The sequence below is a fragment of the Macaca mulatta genome, chromosome 11 (assembly GCF_049350105.2).
Source record: "Macaca mulatta isolate MMU2019108-1 chromosome 11, T2T-MMU8v2.0, whole genome shotgun sequence".
Lineage (NCBI taxonomy): Eukaryota > Metazoa > Chordata > Mammalia > Primates > Cercopithecidae > Macaca > Macaca mulatta.
Genome location: NC_133416.1, coordinates 130595458 through 130613125, shown reverse-complemented (window position 1 = coordinate 130613125; position 17668 = coordinate 130595458). Strand labels below are relative to the sequence as shown.

The window sequence follows — 17668 nt, the reverse complement described above, 5'->3', positions numbered from 1 at the left end:
CACCTGTAGTGCTAGCTACTTGGAAAGCTGAGATGGGAAGATTGCTTGAGTCTGGGAGGTCAAGGCTGCAGTGAGCCATGATCACACCACTGCACTCCAGCCTGGGCAACACCAAGACCTTGTCTCAAGGAAAAAAAAAAAGTGAAAATGCATTTAGTACACCTAGCTTATTAAAGATCATAACTTAGCCTAGTGTACATTAAATGTGCTCAGAACGCTTACATTAGCCTACAGTTGGGCAAAGTTATCTAACACAAAGTATTTTATAATAAAGTATTGACTATTTCTTATACTTTATTGAATACTGAGAGTGAAAACAGAATGGTCATACGGGTACTCAAAGTATGGTTTCTACTGACTGCATATTGCTTTTGCACCATGATAAGGTAAAAAAAAAAAAAAAATGAGTTGAACCATTGCAGGTTAGCGATTGTACTCTGTCCCTTTCTTTCTTTTTTTTTTTTTTTGAGACAGAGTTTTGCTCTTGTTGCCTGGGCTGGAGTGCGATGGCGTAATCCCGGCTCACTGCAACCTCTGCCTCCCGGGTTCAAACAATTCTCCTGCCTCAGCCTTTAGCCTCCCAAGTAGCTGGGATTACAGGCACGTACCACCACACCCAGTTCATTTTGTATTTTTAGTAGAGACGGAGTTTGTCCATGTGGTCAGGCTGGTCTTGAACTCCTGACCTCAGGCAATCTGCCCGTGTCAGCCTCCCAGAGTGCTGGGATTACAGGCATGAGCCACTGCGCCCGGCTGTGCTCTGTCTGTTTCTTTGATGAGAAGGGAGACTGTCTGCTCAAATGTCCCAGATATGTTTTAGGACTTTTGCATTGGCTGTTTTCCATACTTGAAATGTTCTTCTCCCTGTGTGAGGGAGCTCCCTCATACATGGCTAAAATGGCTGATGCCCTCTTAATTATCCTCTCAGTAGCCAACCCTGTTCACCTGATTCAAAACTAGTGCCTGCCTACCCCACCCCCCACTACATATCCCCTTTATCCTGTTTTAAAATCTCATCAGAGTGCTTACCATCTATATACTGCATGATTTACTTACTTTTCTTGTCTCACTCCTCCTGCCACCCCAGCCTGGCACTATAGGTGGTCAATAAACATTTGAATTACTGAATTATTTACATTGATTCTATATGTCTATACTACTCACAAAGAAATTGTCAGCTGGGTGTGGTGGCTCACACCTGTGATCCCAGCACTTTGGGAAGCCAAAGTGGGCAGATCACTTGACCCCAAGAGGTTGAGACCAGCCTGGGCAACATAGCAAAACTTCGTCTGTACACAAAATACAAAAATTAGCTGGGTGTGGTGGTGTGAGCTTATAGTCCCAGCTACTTGGGAGGCTGAAGGGGAATGATGGTTTGAGCTCGGTAGGTTGGGGCTGTAGTGAGCTGTGATTGTACCACTGTACTCCAGCCTGGGAGACAGATCGAGGCCCTGTCTCAAAAAAAAAAAAAAAAAAAAAAAAAAAAAGAAAGAAATTGTCTATTTTAAAATATATTTTAAGGTTGGACCTGGTAGCTCACAACTGTAATCCTAGCACTTTGGGAGGCCGAGGAGGGTGGATTGCTTGAGCTCTGGAGTTCGAGACCAGCCTGGGTAACATGGCAAAACCCTGTCTCTACTAAAAGTACAAAAAAATTGGCTGGGCGTGGTGGCTCACGCCTGTAATCCCAGCACTTTGGGAGGCCGAGGTGGGCGGATCACAAGGTCAGGAGATCGAGACCATGGTGAAACCCCGTCTCTACTAAAAATAGAAAAAATTAGCCGGGCGCAGGGGCGGGCGCCTGTAGTCCCAGCTACTCGGGAGGCTGAGGCAGGAGAATGGCGTGAACCCGGGAGGCGGAGCTTGCAGTGAGCCGAGATTGCGCCACTGCACTCCAGCCTGGGCGACAGAGCGAGACTCCGTCTCAAAAAAAAAAAAAAAAAAAAAAAGTACAAAAAAATTTAGCAGGGCTTGGTGGTGTGTGCCTGTAGTCCCAGCTTCTTGTGGGGCTAAGGCAGGAGGATGTCTTGAACCTGGAAGGTTGAGACTCCAGTGAGCTGGACTGGGAGCAGTGGCCCATGGCTATAATCCCAGCACTTTGGGAGGTCGAGGCAGGAGAATCAGTTGAGATCAGGAGTTCGAGACCAGCCTGGCCAATATGGTGAAGCCCCATCTCTACTAAAAATACAAAAATTAGTCTGGGCATGGTGGCTCACACCTGTTATCCCAGCACTTTGGGAGGCCTAGGTGGGCAGATCACTTGAGTCAGGAGTTTGAGACCAGTCTGGCCAAAATGGCAAAACCTTGTCTCTGCTAAAAATACAAAAATTAGCTGGGTGTGGTGGTGCATGCCTGTAACCTCAGCTACTCAGGAGGTTGAGGCAGGAGAATCACTTGAACCTGGGAGGGCGGAGGTTGTAGTGAGCCGAGCTCGCACCATTGTACTCCAGCCTGGGCAACAGAGGGAGACTGTCTCAAAAAAAAAAAAAAAAAAAAAAAGAAAGAAAAAGAAAAAACAAACCAAAAATTAGCTGGTTGTGGTGGAGCAGCACACCTGTAATTCCAACTGCTCAGGAGGCTGAGGCAGGAGAATCGCTTGAACTCGGGAGGCGGAGGTTGCAATAAGCCGAGATCACTCCATTCCATCTTGGGCAACAGATCGAGACTCTGTCTCGAAAAAAGAGACCACAGTAGACTGAGATGGCACCACTGCACTCCAACCTGGGTGACAGAGTGAGACCCTTTCTCAAATAAAAAATAAAAAAATATATTTTATTATTTTAATTTTTTTTTTTTTTTTTTTTTTTTTTTTGTTGAGACGGAGTCTCGCTTTGTCGCCCAGGCTGGGGTGCAGTGGCCAGATCTCAGCTCACTGCAAGCTCCGCCTCCCGTGTTTACGCCATTCTCCTGCCTCACCCTCCCGAGTAGCTGGGACTACAGGCGCCCGCCACCTCGCCCGGCTAGTTTTTTGTATTTTTTAGTAGAGACGGGGTTTCACCATGTTAGCCAGGATGGTCTCGATCTCCTGACCTCGTGATCCGCCCGTCTCGGCCTCCCAAAGTGCTGGGATTACAGGCTTGAGCCACCGCGCCCGGCCAATTTTTTTTTGAGACAGGGTCTCACTCTGTCACTCAGGCTGGAGTACAGTGGCACTTTCTCAGCTCATTACAACCTCTGTCTCCTGGGTTCAAGCGATTGTCATGCCTCAGCCTCCCAAGTAGCTGGGATTACAGTGTGTGCCACCACACCTGGCTGATTTTTGGATTTTTAGTAGAGACGGGGTTTCACCATGTTGGCCAGGCTGGTCTCAAACTCCTGACGTTAGGTAATCCTCCTGCCTCAGCTTCCCAAAGTGCTGGGATTACAGGTGTGAGCTACTGCGCCTGGCCAAAAATATATATTTTAAATTGTACCAGCTCATCTTGACTTTTTTTTTTTTTTTTTTTTTGAGATAGAGTCTGGCTCTGTCGCCCAGGCTGGAGTGCAGTGGCCGGATCTCAGCTCACTGCAAGCTCCGCCTCCTGGGGTTTACGCCATTCTCCTGCCTCAGCCTCCCGAGTAGCTGGGACTATAAGCGCCCGCCACCTCGCCCGGCTAGTTTTTTGTATATTTTAGTAGAGATGGGGTTTCACTGTGTTAGCCAGGATGGTCTCGATCTCCTGACCTAGTGATTCGCCCATCTCGGCCTCCCAAAGTGCTGGGATTACAGGCTTAAGCCATCGTGCCTGACCTTGACTTTTTATATTTCAGTTTTAAACATTCGCATCCAGTTAGGACTCTTACATAATACAGAATTTAGATAACTTTTTTTCCATCAAGATTCAAATTACTTTAACTCAAAATTAGTTTCTTCCCATATTTAATTTCCTTTAAATAGAAATGTTATTCTAGAAAGCATTTTTGTTTTTTCCTCACTCTTTTCTATTCTGTGTATTTGTGCACATCAGGATTGACTTGCTGGAAACTAGAGGAAAAGGATACACACCACTCTTTGCCTGAAACTTTAGAGAAGACGTTCGTATCATTGTCTTCCACAGATGTGTCACCAAACCAGGTAATTTAAAAACCTGTGGGCTGGGCGCTGTGGCTCACGCCTTAATCCCAGCGCTTTGGGAGGCTGAGGTGGGCGGATCATCTGAGGTCAGGAGTTCAAGACCAGCCTGGCTAACATGGTGAAACCTTGTTTGTTCTAAAAATACAAAAAAATTAGCCAGATGTGGTGGCGCGCGCCTGTTAATCCCAGCTACTTGGGAGGCTGAGGCAGGAGAATCACTTGAACCTGGGAGGCGGAGGTTGTAGTGAACTGAGATTGTACCATTGCACTCCAGCTTGGACAACGAGAGTAAAACTCCATCTCAAAGAAAGAAAAAATTGTGTGTGTTTGTGTTTTATAATTGTTGCCAAGTACTCAAGTATAAATTTTATTTTTCAACTTCTAAAATACTGGAAAAAGTATGGGCTTTAGAATCATACTCACTTGTTTTCAAATTCAGTCTGTCATTTTTTCCTTATGTAATCTTAGCAATGCTTCTTAAAAGTGGAATTGAAGGCTTGGTGCCATGACTGAAACCTGTAATCCCAGCACTTTGGTAAGCCAAGGCGGGCGGATCACCTGAGGTTGGGAGTTCAAGACCAGCCTGGTCAACATGGTGAAACCTCATCTCTACTAAAAATACAAAAATTAGCTGGACATGGTGGCATGTACTTGTAATCCCAGCTACTCAGGTGGCTGAGGCAGGAGAATCACTTGAACCCAGGAGGTGGAGATTGCAGTGAGCCAAGGTGGTGCCACTGCACTCTAGCCTGGGTGACAGAGCGAGACTCCGTCTCAGCAAAAACAACAACAGAAAAAAGTGGAATTAAAAATTTCATATGTACATATTTCACCTTTGTAGTTTTTCTTTTTTTTTCTTTGAGATGGAGTCTTGCTCTGTCGCCCAGGCTGGAGTGTAGTGGTGTGATCTCTGCTCACTGCAACCTCCGCCTCCCGGGTTCAAGCGATTCTCCCGCCTCAACCTCCTGAGTAGCTGGGATTACAGGCACCTGTCATTATGCCCAGCTGAGTTTTGTATTTGTATAGAGACGGGGTTTCACCATGTTGGCCAGGCTGCTCTCAAAACTCCTGACCTCAGGTGATCTGCCCACCTTGGCCTCCCAAAGTGCTGGGATTACAGGCATGAGCTACTGCACCCGGCCTCCTGTATTTTGATCAGGTAATGAAGGAGTAGCTGGGGAAAAGGAGAGATACTATTAAACTAACCAAGAGACATAAAAATGTATGACATGTACAGAGAGACAGATGGGGCAATGTACTTGTACGCATCAGAGTCTCAGTGACAGAAACTAACTGTCTGAAAGGACAGTTCTATACTGCATGAAAGGAACAAAAAGACACAGGTCAACACAGAGAAATGAAGTATGAGGGAGGTAAGATTGTAGGGGGCAAGGCAGGCTTAGTAGGCTTTGCAGTTGCAGGGTTCATTTCATTCACAGTGTTAACTTGATCTTGAACATCAGTAAGTGGATCCTGCATTTTATTGACTGTACAGTATTGTCAGCTTCAACATTTCCCATTTCATGTTCTGCCAAGGAACATTTATAAATTAGACTTATACAATGCTTTTTTTTTTTTTTTTAACCACTTTAGAATTTATATTTTGTTCTTATGGAAAGAGTCTTTAGACTTAAACATAGATTTTATTATGTATCAGTAACTTTTTTTTTTTTTTTTTTAATAGAGATGGGATTTTTGCTGTGTTGCCTAGGCTGGTCTCAAACTCCTAGGCTCAAGTGATTCCCCGGCCTTGGTCTCCCAAAGGGCTGGGATTACAGCTGTGAGTCACTGTGCCCCTGGCCTATTATATACCTTTTTTTTTTTTTGAGACGGAGTCTTGCTCTGTCGCCAGGCTGGAGTGCAATGGTGTGATCTCGAGTCACTGCAACCTCCACCTCCTGGGTTCAAGCGATTTTCCTGCCTTAGCCTCCTAAGTAGCTGGGACTACAGGCATGTGCTGCCATGCCCAGCTAATTTTTTTCTGTTTTTAGTAGAGACAAGGTTCCATCATGTTGGCCAAGATGGTCTCGATCTCCTGACCTTGTGACTCACCTGCGTCAGCCTCCCAAAGTGCCGGGATTACAGGTGTGAGCCACTGTGCCTGGCTTATTATATAACTCTTATGCATACTTTAAAAAGGAAGACATAAGTGAAATAAAAGTGGCTAAAATTCTTTCCTTCTCAGAGGGTTATCTCTTCTCTTCTCTTTCTCTCTTTCTTCATGGTCTCACTCTGTTGCCCGGCTGGAGTATAGCAACTTGATCATAAATCACTGCAGACTCAACCTCCTGGGCTCAGGCGATCCTCTTGCCTCAGTCTCCTGCGTAGCTGATACTACAGTCACGTGTAACCACACCTGGCTCATTTTTTTGTTTTTTTTTTTTTTAGTAGAGGCAAAGTCTCTCTATGTTGCCCAGGCTGGTCTCTTGAACTCCTGGACTCAAGCAATCCTCCTGCCTCAGCCTCCCAAAGTGCTGGGACAAGAGCATCAGTGATTCTGCATTTCTTTAAAAAGAATGGAAAGGCCTTTCTGCTTTTTACCTGGCTTAGTAGCATGTAGAACTAGCCTGCTTTGGACTCCCATGTGGAATATGTTGCTAAACGTGTCTGATTCACCCTTCTCTTAAATATTGGTCCTCAGGAGCTTCATTGTAGTGTGTCGGTTTGTCTTCCAAGCTACTGATACCTATTTGGCCAATTTTGAGCTCATAAGCAGGGAATGACAGTCTATCACAACCACAACTTGGCCCAAAGCAATTATAAGATGCCATTAATTACAAGAGTCATCCCTACTTTAGAGATGTTAATGTGACAAGAACATAAAAGTGGTGAAAAGTAGTACTTTTCTATTCCCATGAGCTTTGAATAGAATAACCCCAACTATTCCCCCAGGCCACCAGGCTGTGGCCATAGCCAGAGTAATGCTACTTTTCACAGGCTTCAGGTCTTGAAAAGGCTTCTTTAGGTTGTTGGCATGTAAGGAATGAATTCTACAGCAGGATTATGGGAATTGTGGTACTTTTTTGAGGCAGAGTCTCGCTCTGTTTCATAGGCTGGAATGCAGTGGTGCGATCTCGGCTCACTGCATCCTCTGCCTCCTGGGTTCAAGCGATTCTCTTGCTTCAGCCTCCCAAGTAGCCGGGATTACAGGCACGCGCCGCCACGCCCGGCTAATTTTTGTGTTTTTAGTAGAGATGGGGTTTCACCATATTTGCCAGGCTGGTGTCAAACTTCTGACCTCAAGTGATCCACCCGCCTTGGCCTCCCAAAGTGCTGGGATTACAGGTGTGAGCCACCACAGTATATTTTAAAGGTTTAGATTTAACAAATTAATGCCTTTAATGCACACACTCACAAGGTAGTTATAAGGTTTTAAAAATATATATTCGTGGTGCTCTGCAGCCTATGTAGGGTCTAGAAATGGGACATACATTTAAAGCTACATGATTAATGTATTCTTTCAGTGTTTTCAGTGTATCTATTGTTGAATCTGTAATCTCATTTGCGACAATGTTCACAGTTTAAATTTGAGGCCCAGGGTTAATTGGTTCTCCTCTCACACCCTATAATATGTCCCACCTTGAAATAATTTAAGCCCAAAGTTTTAATGTTTAGAGCCTAGACCTCTCTGCAACATTTTTAGTGTAGTGAAGCCCTGATTTCAGTTTTTCGAAATTAGGGTCCTATCTTCTGTTTTTTGAGATAGCGTCTTGGTCTGTCATTCAGGCTAGAGTGAAGGAGTGCAGTGGCATGATCCTGGCTCACTGCAACCTCTGCCTCCTGGGTTCAAGTGATCGTCCCATTTCAGTCTCCTGTGTCACTGGGATTACAGGCCTGTGCCACCACTCCGAACCATTTTTTGTATTTTTAGTAGAGACAGGGTTTCACCATATCAGCCAGACTGGTCTCGAACTCCCGACCTCAGGCGATCTGCCTGCCTCAGCCTCCCAAAGTGCTGGGATTACAGGCATGAGCCACCGTGTCTAGCCTAGGGTCATATCTTCTTATTTTACTAATGAATAAAGGGACTTATTTTCACTTGATCTTAGCCAAAAGGCTGAGAAGTGATGGGGGGACTTATTTTCATTGGGTCACTTTGTGACACCTAGTTTTGGTTGGCCAACTCTTTAAACAAACATGCTTGTAACTACATAGATAAGGAACTCCACCTCTTGGTGCATTTTACTTCAGGCATATGAAATTAATTTGGCCAAAAGTTTTCTCATCCTTCTGTTATTCATTATGAAGTATTTTCTTTTCTTTTTTTCTTTTCTTTTTTTTTTTTGAGACGGAGTCTCACTCTGTCGCCCAGGCTGGATGGAGTGCAGTGGCACGATCTTGGCTCACTGCAAGCTCCGCCTCCCAGGTTCACGCCACTCCCCTGCCTCAGCCTCCCAAGTAGCTGGGACTACAGGCACTCACCACCACGCCCAGCTAATGTTTTGTATTTTTAGTAGAGATGGGGTTTCACCGTGTTAGCCAGGATGGTCTCGATCTCTTGACCTTGTGATCTGCCCACCTTGGCCTCCCAAAGTGCTGGGATTACAGGCATGAGCCACCACACCTGGCCTTCTTTTTTTTGAGACCGAATTTCGCTCTTGTTGCCCAGGCTGGAGTGCAATGGCGTGATCTTGGCTCGCTGCACCCTCCACCTTCCAGGTTCAAGCAATTCTCCTGCCTCGGCCTCCCTTGTAGCTGGGATTATAGTCATGCACCACCTTGCCTGGCTAATTTTGTATTTTTAGTAGAGACGGGGTTTCTCCATGTTGGCTAGGCTGATCACCTCAAGTGATTGCCCGCCCTGGCCTTCTGAAGTGCTGGGATTTACAGGCATGAGCCACCGTGCCCAGCCTATGAAGTATTTTCTTACCTCAAAACTTGGTTGTTGGCTAGGCGTGGTGGCCCATGCCTGTAATCCCAGCACTTTGGGAAGCTAAGGTGGGAGAATTGCTTGAGCTCAGGAGTTTGAGACTAGCCTGGGCAACATGGCAAGACCCTGTCTCTACAAAAAAAATACAAAAATTAGCTGGGTGTGGTGGTGCACTTGTGTAGTCCCAGCAACTTAGGGGGCTGAGGCAGGAAGATCACCTTAGCCTGGGAGATTGAGGCTGCAGTGAACCGTGATCACACCACTGCACTCCAGCCTGGGCAACAGGGTGAGACGCTGTGTCAAAGAAACTCAAAAAATTGGTTCTTATTTTGAGTGGGAGAACTACTAAGAATTTCATTATTTGGAAGTATTCATAAGCTGCTAAATAATTAACATTCACATTATCCCCTTAGTGTCTTAAATAGTTAGGAGATCCAAACATCTTTCCATTTGGAGGTAGACTCATCATACTAGATAATGACTTCCAAGCTTGTATTACAAATCTGACAGTCTCCATTTTCAATTTGCTTAAAGTCTTTCAAAAATCTTTTTATGGTGCTTATTTTGATATCATTAATTTGTTTCATTATTGATAACACCATTTAATTTTGTTTCATATCTTTAAGTCTAATACTAGTAATGAGATGAAGCTACCGTCACTGAAGGATATTTATTATAAAAAACAAAGGGAAAACAAGCAGTTACCTGAGAGGAATCTCACTTCTGCTTCCAACCCAAATCATCCACCAGAGGTAAAGTTGTCCACATTCTGCCGAGCGAACATGAACAATGCTTCCTGACTCTTAACTTTTACCTCAAGCTTCATTTTCCCTAGGAGATCTAAAGCCTACTCACTTGAAAACAAGCAAAACAAAGCTGAGTTCTGAGGGTAAGACTTCCTTGTTGTCTTGTTTCTAGGTTCTGACTCTAGATCCTACGTTACACATGAAGCCAAAGCAGCAGATTTCAGGGATTCAACCGCATGGCCTTCCGAATGCCCTTGATGACAGAATATCCTTTTCCCCGGACTCTGTTCTAGAGCCTAGTATGTCTAGTCCCTCTGACATAGACTCATTTTCACAAGCAAGTAATGTCACTTCTCAGTTACCTGGATTTCCAAAATATCCCTCACACACAAAAGCTTCTCCGGTGGACTCTTGGAAAAATCAGACATTCCAAAACGAAAGTAGGACCAGTTCCACGTTTCCGTCAGTATATACCATTACTAGTAATGATATCTCGGTCAACACTGTAGATGAAGAAAACACTGTCATGGTCGCTTCGGCCTCAGTCAGTCAGTCCCAGCTTCCAGGTACAGCCAACAGTGTCCCAGAATGCATTTCATTGACTTCCTTGGAAGATCCTGTGATATTGTCTAAGTATGTATTTCAGTGAATGGCTTGTAATGTTAATAGATTTTCTGTGATGTCTGATTGAAAATGATCTTTATTGAACTTCAGTATTGCATAAATTCTTAGAGATTTAGCATTTTTAAGATGGAGCATATAAAAACTCTTTCACTCGATTGTCAACTTTTTGTGTATTAATCTATATATTTTGTAGTATGCAAAGGAAATATGCTATATTTTTGCCCATGAGAATCATTGTGTTCTTGGTTTCTTCTTGTGGGATGGAGACTGAGGATAGCTTTCCTAATATATATTTTTTATTCTCAACGAATAAGGATTAGGCAGAACCTGAAGGAAAAGCATGCTCGACACATTGCGGATCTTCGAGCTTATTATGAATCAGAAATAAATAGTTTGAAACAGAAGCTGGAGGCAAAAGAAATCTCTGCAGTTGAAGATTGGAAGATAACCAATCAAATTCTTGTGGACAGGTAAAATTTATAATTTAGCTGTGAAGTTTTCTCCACCTTGGATGTGTTATTTTCACAGAAGTATAATGTGAGAAAACACATTGAAAACATATACTTTGGATTTGAAATTTTAACAGTCATGTTTGCCTAAGTATTTTTGAAGCTATGAACCCCCCTCTTATAATACACTAATAACTGACATGGAGCCATTTGTTTCACGTGGGCAAAATACTGAAACAGTTTAGTGAATTTTGTATATGCAGAGTAATGTCATTGATGGGAGGAATAGTACTATGGACTTCCTAATAAGTCTATGGCTTATGTCCTGTGGCAATTCTCAACCTTTTTAATAGGCCCATTAAAATACTGTAGTTCCCATTCCAAAAAAACCCACAAAGAAATACAGGGGAGAATGACCTTATATTCAGGATAGCTTCACACTTACATTAGAATCACTTAGAAAATTTGATGATTTCACTAGTATTAGTAATAGAGTCCTTGCAACATACTTTACAGTTAAACGGGACTTGGTCAGGCATGGTGGCTCATGTCTGTAACCCAGCACTTTGGGAGGCAGAGGCAGGCAGATGTCTTGAGCTCAGGAGTTCAAGACCAACCGGGGCAACATAATGGAACCCTGTCTCTACAAAAAATTAAAACATTAGCTGGGCATGATGGCGTGTACCCGTGGTCCCACTTACTGGGGAGGCTGAGGTGAGAGGATTGCTTGAGCTCAGGAGGTCGAGGCTGCGGTGAATTGAGGTTGTGCCACTGCACTCCAGCCTGGGTGACAGAGCGACACCCTGTCTCTAAATAAATAAACAGGACTTAAATAGATTGAAAATTGATGCAGATCTAACTGATAGCAAGGAGTTCTCTAAGGAGAAAAGACAAAGCTCACTTCAAAGAGCTTAGGAGGGAACTAACATCTTCCATCTGGTTAACAGTTTAACTTTCAAAGTTATGGGAAAACTAGCCTTTATACTGTAAGTAGTTTTGGTTGCTGGCAGTTAACATGGCTGTCTTATTCTTGAATGTTTCTATAGCTTTCATTTTGCATTTGGTGGTGTGGGGGTACGATGGTAGGAAAAAGTAATTTGAAAAAGAGCCAAACCAAAAGAAAAGAGACAGGTTTAGGTTTTTTAGGACAAAAACAGTAGATAGCAGGTTATGGAAGTTGGGTTTTTTGTTATTGTTTTTGTTTAGAAGGCAAAGATGAGGCTGAGTGTGGTAGCTCACACCTGTAATCCCAGCACCTTGGGAGGCAGAGGCAGGCAGATCGCTTGAGGTCAGGAGTTCAAGACCAGCCTAGACAACATATTGAAACCCTGTCTCTACTGAATATACAAAAAGTAGCTGGATGTGGTGGTGCTCACCTGTAATCCCAGATACTCAGGAGACTGAGGCAGGAGAATCGCTTGAACCCAGGAGGCGGAGGTTGCAGTGAGCCGAGATTGTGTCACTGCATTCCAGCCTGGGTGACAGAGTGAGACTCAGTTTCAAAAAAAAAAAAAAAAAAAAAAGCAAAGATGACTGCAGTTACTTCCTGTAGGAAAACAAGTATGAAAGAAGCCCACCAGTGAACTTTTGAAGGTTAAACACAGAGTCCTAAAGAAGATACCTAGAGTAACTTATAGCCAGTTAAAATATTTTTATGACTAGAAGATGTTTGAGCATGTAGAGCAATGAGCAAATATAGGTGGAGCAAATTGGAAGCCAGGGTTTTAAGTAAATGGCTGTGTTATAGCAGTTAACAGTGGCAGGCTTGGTTACTGGAGTAGATGTAATCACTGTGTGAAATGAATAGCAGTACATTATTTTCTCCTCTTCCCAAAAAAGATTTGATCTGGCTTATGGTTTTAAAAAAAAAAAAGCTGTGTTACAGAGGACAGGAGAAACAAAATAAATGGCAGTCATTTAGAACTGGAGAAATGATTCCCCCAAGATAAAAACTATTGTTGGCCGGGTACGGTGGCTCAAGCCTGTAATCCCAGCACTTTGGGAGGCCGAGATGGGCGGATCACGACGTCAGGAGATCGAGACCATCCTGGCTAACACGTTGAAACCCCGTCTCTACTAAAAAGAATACAAAAAACTAGCCAGGCGTCGTGGCGGGCGCCTGTAGTCCCAGCTACTCGGGAGGCTGAGGCAGGAGAATGGCCTGAACCCAGGAGGCGGAGCTTGCAGTGAGCTGAGATCCGGCCACTGCACTCCAGCCTGGGCGACAGAGCCAGACTCCGTCTCAAAAAAAACAAAAAAAAAACCCCAAAACAACAACAACAACAAAAAAACCATTGTTATCAGCATATACACTGATTGTTTTTCAAACTTAAAATTGCAAATTGGAGAATTTCCCTGGTGTTACAAATGCAGCCATTAGCCAGCTGTGATATCAGATTACTATGTCACGGATGTGGAACTTGGGACAGTGATCCCCTGGCACATTAGAATCCATAGTACTGAAAAAAGTCAAATACAATTAACACACTTAACTATTTGAGTGATTTTTTTTTTTTTAAAGAATAGTCTTATCAGTATTTCATGTCTGAGCCGCATTAATGCACAGTGGTTAGGAGCATGAACTCTGAGTGCCCAGCTTACGCTCCCAGTGTGACTGCTTACAACCTGTGTGACTTTCAGTGAGGAACTGAACTGTTTTTGTTTTCTCAACTGTAAAATGGGACCAATGATAATCTGTTTTTTCTTTCTTTTTTTTTTTTTTTTTTGAGACGGAATCTCTCTTTGTCGCCCAGGCTGGAGTGCAGTGGCGTGATCTCGGCTTACTGCAAGCTCCGCCTCCCAGGTTCACGTCATTCTCCTGCCTCAGCCTCCCGAGTAGCTGGGACTACAGGCGCCCACCACCATGCCCAGCTAATTTTTTGTATTTTAGTAGAGACAGGGTTTCACCGTGTTAGCCAGGATGGTCTCGATCTCCTGACCTCGTGATCCACCCGCCCCGGCCTCCCAAAGGGCTGGGATTACAGGCGTGAGCCACCACGCCCAGCTGGGACCAATGATAATCTTAATGGACAGAATTGTGAGGATAAATGGAACGTGCTTAAAGACCTGGTGTATAGTCAGTGCTAAATAAATAAAGCTTTTATTATTCATACTGTGTTAAACACTGAGTCAAAATGGTAACTGAATTCTATGTATTTTGTTATTTTGAGGGTCTGTGATAATTAACTTTACAAAGGAAGTTAATTATAAGAATAGTTATATTCATGCTAAATTTGAAATAGTACAGAAGGACATATGAAAAGTAAATTGGATCGCTTGAGTCCAGGAGTTTGAGACCAGCCTGGGCAACAAAGTGAGATCCCATCTCTACAAAAAATCAAGTTAGCTATATGTGGTGGTGCATATTCAAGAGGCTGAGGCAGGAGACTTGCTTGAGCCCAGAAGGTTGAGGCTGTAGTGAACCGTGATTGCACCACTGTACTTGAGCCTGGGTTACAGAGTGAGATCCTGTCTCCAAAAAAAAAAAAAAAGTAAATCTCCCTACCCCAACCTCTAGTCCCAAATCCCAAATTTAATTTTTTGCATTTTTCCAGAAATCATAATGCATACGTGTAGATACAGATTTTTTTCATAACTAAACCAGGCTATTTTATGTACATCTTTTTTTTTATATTTTAAAAAATAATTTTGGCTTTTTTTTTTTTTCGAGACAGATTCTCACTCTGTCACTCAGGCTGGAGTGCAGTGGCGTGATCTCAGCCCATTGCAACCTCAGCCTCCCAGGTTCAAGCCACCCTCCCACCTCAGCCTCCTGAGTAGCTGAGACTGCAGGCATGTGCCACAATGCCCAGCTATGTTTTGTATTTTTAGTAGAGATGGGGTTTCACCATGTTGGTCAGGCTGATCTCGAACTCCTGGCCTCAAGTGATCTGCCTGCCTCAGCCTCCCAAAGTGTTGATATTACAGGTGTGAGCCACGGTGCCTGGCCAATTTTAGTCTTTTCTCTACGTACTATATTATTAGATTCATTGGATATATTCTACTAAAATGGCATCCTGAGTCTTAGCTAACACTGGAGAATTTGTCTTATGTTATATATTAGATAATTGGTTAGATTTATGTAATATTTTAAAGGTAATAATTTTATCTTCTAATTGAAACTAAATTTATGGTTTTTAGATGTGGCCAATTAGATAGTGCTTTGCATGAAGCTACTAGTCGCGTGAGAACACTTGAAAATAAGAATAACTTACTGGAAATTGAAGTGGTAAGTACTCTTTTTTTGGTGGGGAGTTCTGGTAAGACAAATGAATTATTTCATGATAACATCAGTTATGTTTCTTGTCTTTTTAAGGAAGGCTTATGAAGCTTATATTTTTAGTGCTGTTGGCTTCATATAATACTATAAACTTTACCTTTTTTTTTTTTTTTTTTTTTTGAGATGGAGTCTCGCTCTGTCGTTCAGGCTGGAGTGCAGTGGCGCAATCTTGGCTCACTGCAAGCTCCACCTCCCAGGTTCACGCCATTCTCAATTGCCTTAGCGTCCTAAGTAGCTGGGACTGCAGGAGTCTGCCACCACGCCCGGCTAATTTTTTGTATTTTTTAGTAGAGATGGGGTTTCACCGTGTTAGCCAGGATGGTCTCGATCTCCTGACCTTGTGATCCTCCTGCCTCGGCTTCCCAAGTGCTGGGATTACGGGCGTGAGCCACCGTGCCTTTTTTTTTTTTTTTTTTTTTTTTGAGACGGAGTCTCACTCTGTCACCCAGACTGGAGTGCAGTTGTGCGATTTTGGCTCACTGCAACCTTTGCCTCCCAGTTTCAAGTGATTCTCCTGCCTCAGTGTCCCTAGTAGCTGGGACTACAGATGCATGCCACTGCGCTGGGCTAATTTTTGTATTTTTAGTAGAGACGGGGTTTCGCCATGTAAGTCAGGCTGGTCTCTAACACCTGACCTTGTGATCCACCCGCCTCGGCCTCCCAAAGTGCTGGGATTATAGGTGTGAGCCACTGCACCTGGCCTAAACTTTACCCTTTTAAAACTTACCTTTGGCCAGGTGTGGTGGCTCATGTTAGTAATCCTAGCACTTTGGGAGACTGAGGTAAGAGGATTGCTTGAGCCCAGGAGTTCGAGACCAGCCTGGGTAACATACAGAGACCTCTGTCTCTACAAATTAGCCGGGCATGGTGGTGCACAGCTGTCGTCCCAGCTACTTGGGAGACTGAGGCAGGAGGATGACTTAATCCCAGGAAGTTGAGGCTGCAGTGACCATGATTGTGCCACAGCACTGTAGCCTGGGCAAGAGAGCACGACCCTGTCTCAAAAATTGTTTTTTAAATTTTTTGCGATATAATTTGCATACCATAAAACTTACCCTTTTAAAGTATACAATTCCACGAATTTTAGTATATTTAGAGTTGGGCATCCACCATAATCAATTTTAGGACATTTTCCTCAAAAAAAAAAAAAAATCCCCACCCCTTAGCCGTCACCCCCCCTCATTCTGTCCTTCCACACCCGGGCAACCACTACTCAGTTTTCTTTCTCTGTGCATTTGCCTTTTCTGAACATTGATATAAATGAAATCCTAGACTGACCTTTCGTGTCTGACTTCTTCACTTAGTATAATATTTTCAAGGTTCATCCATGTTGTAACATATCAGTATTCATTCCTTTTTATGGCTGAATATGTTTCATTCTGTGAATAATACCCCATTTTTGTTTACATTCATCAGGTAATGTTTAGATTATATACTTTCTTGCTATTTAAATTATATTGCTATGAGTGTTTGTCTACAAGATTTGATGTGCCACATAAGTTTTTAGTTTACTTGGGTATATAACTAGAAGTGCATAAACTTTTTATGCTAAAATTACTTTTTACCCCCACGCATTACCAAGTTTTATTTTTTTACACATAACTTTTTTTCTTTCTGAACAAAGACCTTTGTTATTCGCTTTTGTAAGGCAATCTTTGTGTATTACCTTTGTGTAAGGCAGTCTTTTTAAGGGTCAAAAGTTTCTCAAAGTCTGTTTACAAGTTTTATTTTTAATATCTATTAGAAGATGAAATGCATAATAGCTATCACAGAGTAGTGTATATATGTATGAGATACATATAACCTTATGAACAAAATTTTGGTGGAAAACGTCTGTTTTGGTTTTCTGTTGAGACAGAGTCTCGCCCTTGTTGCCCAGGCTGGAGTGCAATGGTGTGATCTTGGCTCACTACAACCTCCGCCTCCCTGGTTCAAGGGATTCTCCTGCCTCAGCCTCCTGAATAGCTGGTATTACAGATGCCCGCCACCAAGCCCAGCTAATTTTTGTATTTTTAGTAGAGACAGGTTTTCGCTATTTTGGCCAGGCTGGTCTCGAACTCCTGACCTCAGGTGATCTGCCCGCTTCAGCCTTCCCAAGTGCTGGGGTTACAGGCACCCAGCCTATTTTGTTTTATATGTTGTCTTTATCTTTGCCTGTTTTTTTGGAGACAGGGTCTCACTTCGTCGCCCAGGCTAGAGTGCTGTGGAGCCATCATGGCTCCACTTGAGTCTCAACCTCTCGGGCTCAAGTGATCCTTCCACCTCAGCCTCCTGAGTAGTTGGGACTATAGGCACGCACCACCACACCCGACTGATTTTTAAAATTTTTTGTCAAGACAGGCTATGTGGCCCAGGCTGGTCTTAAACTCCTGGGCTCTAGCAGTCCTCCCAAAGTGCTGGGATTTCCGCTGTGAGCCACAGTGCCTGGCCTGTTTGCTTTTTTAGTTCCTCTCCTCCGAAGCTTCATGATATTAGGGACTATTGTCTTTTTTGTTAATCTTAACATTTCTAGCAACCTAGTGCCTGGCACCTAGTGGGTATTCCGGAAATGATTGTTGAATGAATATTAACATATCAGATGGGTTTTGAATTTCCTGTATTTTCATAGTGAGAGGGTATGAAATGTTTTTCTCCTCCCTAAATGTT

The 17668-nt window shown here is 43.4% G+C and overlaps 1 protein-coding gene across 17 annotated transcripts in view; it reads left to right on the top strand.

Moving 5' to 3' along the window:
- MPHOSPH9 (M-phase phosphoprotein 9) overlaps window positions 1–17668 on the top strand; it is an 83223-nt gene that overhangs the window by 23001 nt on the left and 42554 nt on the right. For 10 of the 17 annotated variants that reach the window (XM_015153064.3, XM_077955587.1, XM_077955588.1 and 7 more), the window contains 5 exons: window positions 3948–4054; window positions 9551–9676; window positions 9843–10303; window positions 10609–10764; window positions 14884–14971. In XM_015153064.3, the coding sequence (XP_015008550.3) occupies window positions 3948–4054; window positions 9551–9676; window positions 9843–10303; window positions 10609–10764; window positions 14884–14971 (938 nt within the window). The remainder of the gene's footprint in view (window positions 1–3947; window positions 4055–9550; window positions 9677–9842; window positions 10304–10608; window positions 10765–14883; window positions 14972–17668) is intronic. The other 7 variants (XM_077955599.1, XM_077955598.1, XM_077955590.1 and 4 more) reach the window with 1 other exon arrangement.